At 53.4% G+C, this 12,429-nt stretch overlaps 1 protein-coding gene across 4 annotated transcripts in view; it reads left to right on the forward strand.

Moving 5' to 3' along the window:
- JADE1 (jade family PHD finger 1) overlaps positions 1 to 12,201 on the forward strand; it is a 49,080-nt gene extending 36,879 nt beyond the window's left edge. Inside the window, exons 9-11 of one of the 4 annotated variants that reach the window (XM_023754307.1) lie at positions 2,690 to 3,211; positions 8,191 to 8,304; positions 11,964 to 12,201. In XM_023754307.1, the coding sequence (XP_023610075.1) occupies positions 2,690 to 3,211; positions 8,191 to 8,304; positions 11,964 to 12,062 (735 nt within the window). In that variant the 3' untranslated portion in view covers positions 12,063 to 12,201. Of the gene's footprint in view, positions 1 to 2,689; positions 4,919 to 8,190; positions 8,305 to 11,963 lie in introns of those variants that run through there. The other 3 variants (XM_023754311.1, XM_023754315.1, XM_023754313.1) reach the window with 3 other exon arrangements.
- The last annotated feature ends 228 nt before the right edge of the window (positions 12,202 to 12,429 follow it).

The raw sequence follows: 12,429 nt of genomic DNA on the forward strand, positions 1-12,429 counted from the left end.
CTGAGGGACACCACGAGGTGCTGCGCCGAACACAGCCTGGCTGTCTGGTTCTCCGTGCACCGTGTGCGCGCACTGTAGCTGTTATGTAAACCTTGCCTGCTTCTTCTTTGTCCACCCACAGACAAGTGTAGAAAATCTTCAGGTAGATAGAGTTAAGGAGAGAATAAACAGGCATGCTGTCCTTTTTCATGTTGTCTAAAACTACTTGAAGTTAACTTCTGGGCCTCACGTTATTGGCATCTCCAGATAGTCATGACTCGAGGCCTGCAGTGCTGTCCCCACGTCTGCAAACGCCGCATGTCGCTGACGGTGGCCCGGAAGGCCAGGTGCCAGCTCAGGGCCACGGCTCCTCCTCGGCCTCCCTCTCGGTCCCCGTCACACTCTGAGCAGGCGCATACTCCAGGAGCTCGGTCCAGCTGCCAGTCATGGGTTTTAAGAAAATGACCTCATTTGGCAAAACCGATTTGTATATGGCCGATAAATATTTCTTTCGTTAAGGTACCCACTGACTGGTTGGTGGTTTTAAAAGTTTCTCATTATATACTGGTGTTCGAGAATCCAGAGTGGAACAGAAGTGTTCAGAGGGTGAGGCCCGAGACAGCTGGTGGGTTCGGGTTGCGGACCTTGAAAGCAGTGCAGAGTTTTGTATTCGAATAGAATCTGCTTAAAATGAACACATGGCAAGAGCCTTGAATTTAAAAAGAACGCGTTAGAGGTGTGCGTGTGTGTGTGCGCGTGTGCGTGTGCGTGTGTGTGTGTGTGTGTGTGTGTGTGAACACTTGCAGGAACAAGCGTTCAAACCCAGGAAGGTGGAAATCCTTTCCTTCCCAGTTACCTGCCGTGAGTCCCCGGGAGGCCGAGTCTCTGCCTTCCCCAGCACCCGTCCTGGTCCTCACAGCAGATGGGCGAACAGGGTCTCTGTTTCTCTTTTGAAGAAAGACAATCAGACGATTTTTGTGGCCGTTGACCTCTTTTCCCAGAACATTCATTTGAAAGAGAAGAGGCCAAGGAAGGCTGGTGATTTTTCATATCTGCACAGAATGGGCTGATGTTATTAAAGAATTCCTCCCTGGAATGTCTGCAGCTGTGGAGGCTGTGGTTTATGGTTCTGTAACATCTGTTTGCTGAGTCAACCTGAATCGGAAAACCCAAAGGAAGGCTGTTTGGCGCCTTTACAAAGTCCTGTGTAAATATTCCGCTGCAGCGCCTTCCTCCTGGCGGCCGAGCGCCTGGGTTAAGTGTAGTGCGAGCCAAACCCAGACCGTGTCTCCGGCATCCGAGCCCATTCCCACCCCTGGGCTTCGCGCTAACGGGAGGAGCCCTCCTCCATGCTCTGATGGTGGTGGCCAGGTGTGTGTGTGTGTGTGTGTGTGTGTGTGTGTGTCCTGCCGATTTCATACGTTCCTGGGAATTGAGGTTATTTATAGGTAAAATTACAGATTTCTCTTCTTTGGTGTAAGTGTTGGTGAGGAGGGAATGGTGAAGGGAGCTGGATTTTCCGTACTTGTGGGTAAGAGACTGTATAATAACGGGAGAAGTCCTGAGTGGCAGTGAGTCACGACCTGTTATATACTGCAATGATGGGAGCAAAGCCCCAGCTCCATCCTCTGCCCTCCGTGGTCATGGATTTCGGCTGCTGAACGCGTGTCATTAAGCTTTTCAGCTGGCCCGGGGCACTCCCTCAGCCCTGGCGAGCCCAGGTCACTTGGCTTCACACGGCACAGTTGCTTTTAAGGGACTGGCTTCCGTCACCACTAGCAGCCTCTTCCAGGGGTTCACCCAGGGAGGTCAGATGGGAGACCTTATTTGCTCTCCTCCTGCTAGGCCGCCAGCCCTCTAAGCTGCAGATTGTAGCCCCGATGCTGGGGCCAGCGGGAGACTCCTCAGGGAGGGAGGCACAGCCACGACGCCTGGCCTCCAGGTGACTCCTGACCCGGGGGGTCGGGCCCCTCGTGGTTCTCTGCCACCACAGCCAGAGCCAGGGGCCGCTGGGAGCAGCCAGCTCCACCAGGCAGGGCGCATGTGGCCTAGTGCCACTTCCACTGCCCCGGAAGCATCGGGCCAGGGTCCCTCGTGGGTGTGGAGACTCGTCCCGACCTCCCTGGGCTGGGCTCTCCTTGTCTCCTGCTCTTTTTCCTCTTCAGGAGTTTGCATTCACCTGCCTCATCCTGAGTGGCAGGCTTGGAGGGAATGTCCCGCTGGTGCTGGGCTCTGCTGGCCGGGGTGAGAGCGAGCATTCAGGTTCCCGGAAAACCTCCGACTAGTTGTCACTCCTCCCGAGGAGGTTCCTGTCATCCCGGCCTTTTATGTAAACAGTAAAGAGCTCAGATCCAAAGAAAAAACACATCAGTGCTTCCGCGTGCACTCTGCTAGTTGAGCACATGTTCCTTTGCGTGTAGCGTCAGTGCCAGCCCCGCTCCGGCCACACGGCCTCGTGCAGGTGGTCTGTCCCAGACCATGGGCCACAGGGGCCCATCTGACAGTTAGGGTTGGTTCACGAAACCTTCCATCTGAAGTTTCCTGAACTCTCAAGCTTTATTTAAAATGCCACTGGGTTAGTGTGCCAGGGCTAACTCCGGGGGTTTCTCATGGCCACGATGGGCGCAGCTCTGCTGTGTGTTGGGGTGCCCGGCACCGAGGGGCGTCAGCCACTGTCCTGCGTGACCGTCTTCCTTCTTGTCCTCACCAGTGCTCCGTGAAGAACTGCCGAACGGCCTTCCACGTGACCTGCGCTTTCGACCGGGGCCTGGAGATGAAGACCATCTTGGCGGAGAACGATGAGGTCAAGTTCAAGTCCTACTGCCCGAAGCACAGCTCCCACAGGAAAGCCGAGGGGAGCCTCGCGGCGGGGGCCGCTCAGGAGAACGGGGGGCCCGAGTGCTCCCCCCGGAGCCCGCTGGAGCCCTTCGCCAGCCTGGAGCAGAAGCAGGAGGAGGCCCACCGGGTGAGTGTCCGGAAGCAGAAGCTGCAGCAGCTGGAAGACGCCTTCTACACCTTCGTCAACCTGCTGGACGTCGCCAGGGCCCTGCGGCTGCCCGAGGAAGTGGTGGACTTCCTGTACCAGTACTGGAAGCTGAAGAGGAAGGTCAACTTCAACAAGCCCCTCATCACCCCAAAGAGAGACGAAGAGGACAATCTAGCGAAGCGGGAGCAGGATGTCTTGTTTAGGAGGCTGCAGCTGTTCACGCACCTGCGGCAGGACCTGGAGAGGGTAATGATTGACACTGACACCTTGTAGTGACTTAGAGAAGAGGACTGCTCAGAGGCCACGCTTGCGCAGAGCCAGCGTGGCGGCCGGTCGCTCGCTCAGACCCCGCACACACTGCAGCATGAGGGTGTGTCCGTTTAGTGTCCCTGGGCTGGGAAGCTCACACAGGGGCTTCTCTGTGACTTACTTTTAAATATTTCCCCATTAATCCTTATTGTTCTTCTGCAAGATCAAATGGGGTGTGTTTTCCCTCCATTCTAGAGTTAGAAAGATCTGAGCCCCAGGAAAATGACCAAGGGATTGGCCCAGAATTGTTTGCAAACGGTTAGAAAACAAGTTAGAACGGACTTGCCTAACGGTGGGGCGGGCAGGGGGCTAAGATCTCTCGTTCAGCCTGGGACACACCGGGTGCTGGTCAGGGTGGCTCTGAGGAGCGTGGGGCGCTGCCTCTGCCCCCTATTCCTGGCTGGCTCGTGGGCGTCCTGTGCCGAGGGGCAGGGCAGGTTGTGGGTGCTGGTGCGTGTGCGAGCACTGACACACGCGCGTCTGCCACAGGTCCTCCTGGCAATGAGGTGCTATGTCATCCCTGAGGCTGTGTGTCTCTATCACGTGTGCATGTGTGTCTGTGTCCCGTGTGTCTGTGGTGTGTCATGTGTGGTTGTGGGGGTCCCGTCCTGCTCAGCACGCACAGGATCACTGCGCATTGCTGTGTGAGGCGGCTGTGTGCTGCCTGGGGCCACTGCCGCTTCCTTCAGCTGTTGCTGCTTTGTGCCTCCACCCGTGACCTGGGGAGTCCCAGGTGGACTTCCCTTCCTGCACAGGTATAATTAGGAGAGGCTGTCCCCCCAGGGCCTCCTGCTCCCGGTAGGTAGTTTCTGACTGAGGCTTGCTAATTGGAGATGCGTCTTAGAGCACCTTCTGTGGCAGCTCCCGACTGATTAAATTCATTAGCACACAGCTGGACCCGGCTGGACTCGGCTTCTGGCCTGAAACAGTTAACGCACCTCCCTGAGCTCAGCGGGAAGTACTCACCTGCCTGGGAGAGGCTGCCTCAGATGATTGGAAATGAGAGTCTGAGCATAGGGCGAATGGAAGTGTTGAACCAAAAGATGCAGATCTCTCAGAGGGACCTGTACGGCTCTGGGAGAGGTGGCATCGGCGTGCACGTGTTTTTACGTGTTCACTGGAGACCTTGTCTGCACAGGACCCAGGGCCAGCTGTGACACCCCTCCCGGGAGCAGGGTAGGATTGGGGTCAGGCGAGGCCAGCAGGGGGGAGGAGGGCTGAGGCTTTCGTGCTCCCACACGCCCCCTGGTGGTGAGTGTGCAGAAGACCTCGCCTCCGACCACACGGATGTGTGGTGTTTTTGTTAAGAGGAGAAAGGGATGCAGAGGGATAAGCTGGGACGCTGGCGAGGAGCCAGTACGTGACGACCGCTGTCCTGGGCGCACGAGCCCGGAGTCAGGTAGTCCTCAGGAGGGAGGACGAGAAGTCTGATGTTTGGACTGTGTTTGTCTCACAGTCACCACAAAATAAAAGTGTAGAAAATGTTTGTGGTGTACTAACTCTTTTCTGTGCTTAAGTTACTCAGATTAACATGGACTTATAATTAAATTCTAAACATCTTTTTGGAGTCATCACTGTTGCTTTTTAAGTAGAATGATACCAATTATGTATGAGAAACAGGGAATAAATCAGGATTTCTGTGTGTGTGTGTGGCATTACTTACATTTACTTTAATAAAGAGCTTAACAGATTTTAGGGTATTTAGTGTCAGTTTAAAGCGGGCTTATTATAATGAAAAATACGTTTTCCAAAATGTGCCATGAGGCCTGTGATGGTGGGGCTTTAGAAGATTAAACCTTTGCCGTGCCCCGGAGAGTCCCACCGGTCTTTGTAATTATAAACAAGAAGTGTATCAGGCCAAAGGCTCATCAGAACAAGTCATAAACGTATGCTCTCTTTGTTCTGCCTACTTCACACAGTAGGACATCATAGCAGGCACACAGAATCAGGTACCGCCCGGGACAATCAGGGTCCGTGGTCAGTCCCAAACTGACCCATGAGCAGCCTTCATTAGAAATGCAAACGGCTGACGAATGATAATGGCAACTGCTCTTTCCTGCAAAGACACACCCCGAGGCATTGCACACCTGGTACCAGTTCTGGACCAGGAAGGACAGGGATGGCTTCCAGGAGGGGCTGGGAACCCACACCTTTAAGAAGACGTGATTGCTGATGAGTGGTGGCTGGTCACGGCAAGTCCCCCAGGCCTCACCTCCCGTGGGACTCTTCCCCCTCAATGCGGTTTGCTGCGAGAGGCAGCTGAGTGCCTGCTGGGATAGACACGCTGCCTCTACATCAGGCGAGGCATCCAGAGGGGCCGGTCCTGGGGCTTGTCCACTCGGTGCCCAGTGGCACGGCCACCTGTGAAACGAGCTACCATTGTCCCTGAACAGAAGGCACCTTGAGCTTTAGTGTAGCGAGCAGTGCTTGGGATTCAAGAAAACCCTGAAAGCACTCTTGGAGTCCTGAGGACAGCGGTTCTCGGAGAGGTCCCCAGCCAGCAGCATTACCTGAAACCTGAAATGCCAATTTTTGGACCCCACTTCTGACTCCAGGAATTCTGGGGCTGGGGGGCAGCATTCTGTGTAGGGAAACATATACATATATAGATTGATTTTAGAGAGAGAGAAAAATATCGATTTGTCCCACTTCTTCACGCATTCATTGGTTGATTCTTATATGTGCCCTGACGGGATTGAACCTGCAACCTTGGCAAATCGGGGTGATGCTCTAACCACCTGAGCTACCCTGCCAGGGCCCGCAAATGCTACATTTGATGAAAGCCTGACTCAGGTGTCACGTGGTGTGAGGGTGCACCGTGAGCTGGTGTTTTGGGGTACCTCCTTGCTGGCCGGTTTGTGGGGAGTGTGTAGGAAGGGTCAGGCAGGGTCTGTTTTCAGGGCAGAGCCTCCTTTCAGCTCTACACACGGGGGCTGCTGGTGCCCTTGTCCTGTGAGGAGTGTGCGTGTGCACCAGGGGGTACCATTTAGGGTGCTCACTCTTCTAAACAGCCAGGCCTGGGCTCTTCAGGGGCCGATTCGTTCCAACTCACAGTGAACCCGGGCCTTTGCCTTTTGGGGTTAGAGTTGGATGTTTCTCATCCGAGGTCGTGGGGATTTCCCAATTAGCAGCCAGATGGAGGCCTTCCCTGGGGAGTGGCTGAAGCCCCTGAAATTAAATTTGAATAATACACATCGTCCCAGTCTCTGGCTCCCGGGTCTCTGTTTCTGTGGGTAATTTCAAGGGAGAGATGTACATCCAGCTGGAACAGAAGAATGACCTATCCCTAGAGCCAGAATTAATTCCCGTTTCCGGAGGCCAGATTCTCCTGTTTGTTTTCCAAAGGTTTTGAATCTGTGACCTCTATCTAGGTCTTGCCTCTTTCTCTTTGAGCTCCCACTCTAGTCTTCCCTGGGTAGAAGAATGCTCATGAACGAGAATAGCCTGTTAGCCACCTCTGTCCCCAGTTGGTCAGGGTTTTAATAAAGGACACCTACTTCCTGGCCTGGGGGTCTGAGGCTGTGAGATGAAGAACCAAAATATTCACTCAGAGACAGGGAGCGAGACTTTCTTCTCAGGTCTTTAATGTTAGATTTATATTCTTTTTCAGTGAAGAAGTGTTAGGAAGATGCTAAATACATTGCACATGGATGTAAATGCAGGAGCCAGTTAGCTCCTGCATGAGACTCTGCAAGGTGAGAGTCTCATGTCCTCTCACCTTGAACCCAACGGGAATCCTTGGGGCTCAGGACAGACTGAAGACGGAGGGGCGGTGTCTGCAGAAGCTGGTGCAGTCCTGTGTGTATGGCTGGTCCTCATCCTCACTGCCAATGGCAAAGGACCTTTGACCTCATGTTTCAAGGCAGGCAGCGGGGGAAGGGATTGCCAAGGATAAGGAAAGGGTTTTTAGGAGAGTTCGGAGCTGATGGGGAACAGGAGCCACTGTTCACCGCTGCCACGGAGGACTGGGGACATCTTGTCCATGTCCTCCTGCAGGAGGCCGGACCGTGTATCTGCTCTGCTGTGTTTTGAGATCGGTGCGTTCAGGCCCACGGAGTCTGGTCAGGTTTACCAATAGGTTTTAGGACTGAAGGATTTCAGGGGTTTATTGACGAATCCTTTAAGTTTTGTTTCTGTGTTGACTGATCCCAGGTGGCTTAGGACTGAGTCTATGTTGGTTAGTTTCGAGCGTGTGCACGTGATCCCCGGGGGTCGAACGTCAGAGTGGAACTGTGAGCACTTGGGTCTTTTCAGTTCCGTACAAATGAGTCAGGAAGAGGGCAGCATCCATGTCTCAAGTGTGACTCAGACAGAGCTGGACGGCATGTTCTGTGTGAGCATCAGCTGCCCGTGAGCTGCAGGTGGTGCAGTGCCCAGCTGACCGAGACGTTCACTTGGGTTCTTGGAGACCACTGGGTCTTCTGGTGAGCCTTGTGCAGGGGGTGGGTTTCTCTTCTGATTGCCCTTGACCCTGTGTTGACCTCACTTCCCCTTCAGAAGGTGCTGGGTGAAGTGCAGCGCAGGGGCTTCTGACCTCGCTAAAGCCTTTCACCTGCAGGTGCTGGGGCGGGTCCTTGGGAGAGACATAGCTGGTCCCAGCTGGGCCCCAGCGGCCCTCTCTCTGCTGGGATGAGTCTAAGGCTGGTGTGGTGGAGGCGGTGGGACTTTTGTGGGATCCTGTAGGTGCTCCTCCCACCATCTCATCCTGCGTGGAGGGGTATGTGTGGAGTCCTTGTTAGCAGCCCCAACGAGATAAGAGATTGGATAACGTATTTAAAGTACATTTTGATTTCAGATGTCACTCAAGGCCCTAGTAGGACAATTTCCTCTCAGGTAAAAAAAACAACAACAAAACACCCACCAAAGTACTGTTACAATGCATTGCTTACTTAGAATCTTTATTCTCTACATTCTAGGTTCGGAACCTCACTTACATGGTGACCCGCAGGGAAAAGATTAAGCGATCTGTGTGCAAAGTCCAGGAACAGATATTCAATCTTTACACTAAGCTCTTGGAGCAAGAAAGAGTTTCAGGTATGCATCAGCCTCGCAGCTCCGGCGGCAGGTGGGGCCGCACGCCTAACGCTCTGCTGAGGAAAGCAAGAGTAGTTCCTTTCATTTCCTTGTATCCAAAGGATAACCTCAGAAGCACAGACTTGCATACGTAAAGGAAACCTTTAAGCATCTGAGGCATGGGTACAGGGGAAAGGGCTAAGGATTTGGCCTCAAATATGGGTCGCATCTTTTATCCTCTACGTCCGGGCCAAACAAGCATGTCTCCAGTTTTCCCCGCCGCCCCATTTCCTCATAAGTAACTTGAGGACGGTCCCTCCAGCTACTGCCCGGGAACTGTTATAAGGCTCAAATGAAAGTGTAACTTCTATATTGCAAAGCACTTGATCAATGTAAGGCATCATGGGGAGACCTAAGAAGATGGGTGGGTTACCTAGCCTGGCCCCTGCCTGGAGCATATGCTCAGTGGATCCTAAGACCGTGCTCGAGGCGTATGTCTACGTCTAGAGAACATCCCAGTGGACTTTTTTTGGTGTAGGTGGAATTTGCATCTTTTGGAGATTCAGCACCAAGTATTTGTGTATTTTGTGCCTTCGATTTTACATTGCTCTGGGCTAACCAAAGGGGAAAAGGAAAGACCACCGCAATTACTTGGAAGTCAAATACACAATTGGGCCCGTGTGTAACCTCCCTGGGACGCTGTTGGTCTGTGGAAGAGGTTGGGTCCAGAACCAAAGTTGCCTTTCGGCGCTGTCGGTCTGTGCGCATCAATGCCGGGAAGCAGGGTAGAAGGCTTTCGGAAAAGGTGATGTGCTGAGCGTGGGTCAGGCAGAATCACGGACTCAGAGCACAGGTAGCTCTTAGGTGAGCTCGTCTCGTCTCATCTCTGTGCCTGTCTGCCCTTTAAAGTTATAGCAGCAACATTTGAAATACTTGCATTGTGCTGAGTCATGGCTGGCTCGCTGTAGATTATTCTGACACGTGGAAACATTTGCACCCTATAGTGTTGTTACACCCTATAGTGTTGAAATTCGAATTCTGATTTACCCCAAACCAGTGGTCGGCAAACTCATTAGTCAACAGAGCCAAATATCAACAGTACAATGATTGAAATTTCTTTTGAGAGCCAAATTTTTTAAACTTAAACTATATAGGTAGGTACATTGTTATTAACTTAATTAGGGTACTCCTAAGCTGGCCTTTGCTAAAAATGTCCTCAATCTGATTGAGGTACGTTCGCTGAGGTTGACCCCTTCCAACACTCTCATCCCGTCTATCTCCTTTCGTTCATCCTCTCTATATGTCCAAACCACCTCAACATACCTTTCTCAATCCTCGACACTACATCTTCTTTCACTCCACAACGTTCCCGGTTCGTGGTATTTTGTGGAAGAGCCACACTCAAGGGGCCAAAGAGCCGCATGTGGCTCTCGAGCCGCGGTTTGCTGACCACTGCCCCAAACCAACCAGATAAATGTGACCAGAGGTACAGAGGTCCTCACATCCCGTATTTTGCTCAATGTCGTTTCATTAGAACTTTGAGGAGATGCCATGGGAACTCCACCCTTGTTTATATCAATTGGCCTCTGGTAAGTTGGTTTCCCGTGTGCCCTTTCACGGGACGTCGCTGAACCTGTCGGCGTGAAGTGAGGACTTACTGTAAATTGGTCAATGGAACAAAGAGAAAAAAGCCTATGGAGTATTAAGTGACATTCTTGAATACATAATTTTAATGGCATTAATTTATTAATAATATCTTAGATTTTTTTTCTCGAGGAATGTATCAAGCTAATATCATCAAACTTTCAAAATAAAATGTCCTAAGTAGGGTGTCATAAGTAACAGCAGTTCAATTCAGATTCTTTAAAATGAACTTCTGTCTCTTCATTGACTATTCGCACGATTTTTCCTCTGAGGAAGCAGGCAGGTCCCGGTCTGTAGCCGCGTTGGAGCTGGGCAGTGCTGAGTGCAGGCTGTGCCTGGGGGCGCTGGGGGCTTTCTGTGACTTTTGCTGAAGTGTTTAAAGGGAGATTACCTCTGAGGATGAGCTGTAAAGAGCATGTGCATCTGATTTCACTGAGTCATTTTTCACGGGTGTTGCCGGCAGCTCTGCGTTTCCCGGCTGAGGCTTTTCCTTGGCAAAGTGGTTGAGACCCTGAGCCAGGTGAGGCTGTTTGTGTAACAGCTGTAATGCATCCCTCCACTCAAGTCCTGCTGCTCCTGCAGGAAAGGGAACCCAGTCGGCCCTCCCCACCACACCAGTGGGAAGGGCTGAGCGCAGCATGTGGTCCCTGCGGGAGCCACCGCCGGGGCAGGGCACACCCAGGGCCTTGGTCCCTCCTTTTCCCGTGTTAGACTCTCAGTTGGGCTCTGCCTCTGCCAGCCCCTCTCCTGCCCTGTGTAACATGTGGTTCCAAGTGAAGCAGTGCGGACGCCTGTGACTTTCCCGTGTCATTCAGGGGCCATGGTTCAGGCTCTGCTGTGAGTGACTGAGGACGGGCAGGGCTGTTCTGCTGGATGTGTCCCCAGTGGAGAGGCTGCCTGTAGAGGTCATGCGTCGGAGACTCTAGAGAAACACGATTCCAGGTCAAGTAGAGAGAATCCGAGTCAGAACACGCCCGCCCCCCTTTGCTCTGTTTGCCCACAGGAGGTGAGAAAGAACCACCAGTGTGGCGTGCAGGCGGACCCTGACCTTGGATTCGTGAGAAAGCAGGCACCTCCAAGCCTGCAGGTTATACGCACCCTCCCCGGGGGGTGGCAGTTCTGTGTTGAGAGTCGCTGGCTCTGTTCTGTTTTACGCTTGGTCCGTGTCTGCTCGGCAATAGGTTCCTATGGGCACTCCGGCCTGGGACTCCGGTGGAACCCACTTTCCTGCTGGTTCTCAGCCCACAGGAGACAGAACCCCGAACCCACTCTGAGGCCCAGGCGGGAACGTGGCCCTTCTGATGAACTCACCCAGCTTCTCAGACCGAGGGTTAGGACTCAGTGGTTGTGAGATGAGCTGAGTAGTTCATCACTAGCTTTAAAAACAAGGGAAACAGAAAAGGTCAGAGTGCCTATCAGATGATGGACAGTAAGACTTCAGGAAAAGTGGGCTTTTACTGAGTAATGTGAAATTCAGTTCTCACTGTGATTTGCATGAAAAATGTTTGAAAAAGACCAATTTAACTTATCTCATGTTGGGTTACATTTCAGTTTAATTCCACCAATGGGTTTTACATCTAATCGTAAACATTTAAAAAACATTCACTGTATGTCTGGGATGCTTTTAAACACCTTCCCTTCCCCATTTCATAGTTCCACACATTCCTCCTCATCACAGCGCTGTGAGGGCGCACACCCGTCTGGGGAGGAGCCGTAAGAGCCGCAGCCTGGCCCCAGCCTTGCTGGGAGGCAGCGCCCGGCCACCACCGCCTCCCCTTGGGCCCTTTCCCCTGGGAAAAGCAGGTCAGCTCTTGTGTTGAAGGCCAATGTATTCCTTGAAAAGAGGTTGTTTCATGAAAACTGCTGTGACTTTGGCTGTTAGGAAAGGCAGCCTGCTAGTTGTGTGCACTCGGGTGCTGATTCCCAGGCGGGTGCACCTGTCCTCGGACCGGCCGCCTTACAACTTGGGCCCCTGTGTTGTCTGCGGGCGTTCCCTTCCCAGGGTAACCCCCCTTTCTCTGCTTGTCCGCCGCAGGTGTGCCTTCATCCTGCTCCGCCGCCTCCCTGGAAAGCGTGCTCCTGTTCAACAGCCCCTCGGTGGGCCCCGACGCCCCCAGGATCGAGGACCTGAAGTGGCACTCGGCCTTCTTCCGGAAGCAGATGGGCACCTCCCTGGGTCGCTCCCTGAAGAAGCCGCATCCGCGAGCCCTGCTGCAGGGCGGCCCGGGGCGCGGGGCCCAGGCCCTGCACCGGGAGGCGGCGGGGCTCCCCGAGAGCTTGCGGAGCTTGGACAAGACCTTGGCCGACGCCCGCCTCCTGTCCGCGCAGCAGAGAAATGGCGCGATGGTGCCGGATCCCGGGAGCAGGAGGGACCACCGCTTCCATTGTGACCCCGGGAAGGGGGACGGGAAGGACAGGCCTTTCAGACAGAGTCACAAGCCTCTCAGGTCCACGGACGTGTCCCCGCGGCATCTGGACCCCGCGAGGGCCGCCGCCTC

This window comes from Myotis lucifugus, unplaced genomic scaffold, assembly GCF_000147115.1.
Source record: "Myotis lucifugus unplaced genomic scaffold, Myoluc2.0 scaffold_1, whole genome shotgun sequence".
NCBI classification, from domain to species: domain Eukaryota; kingdom Metazoa; phylum Chordata; class Mammalia; order Chiroptera; family Vespertilionidae; genus Myotis; species Myotis lucifugus.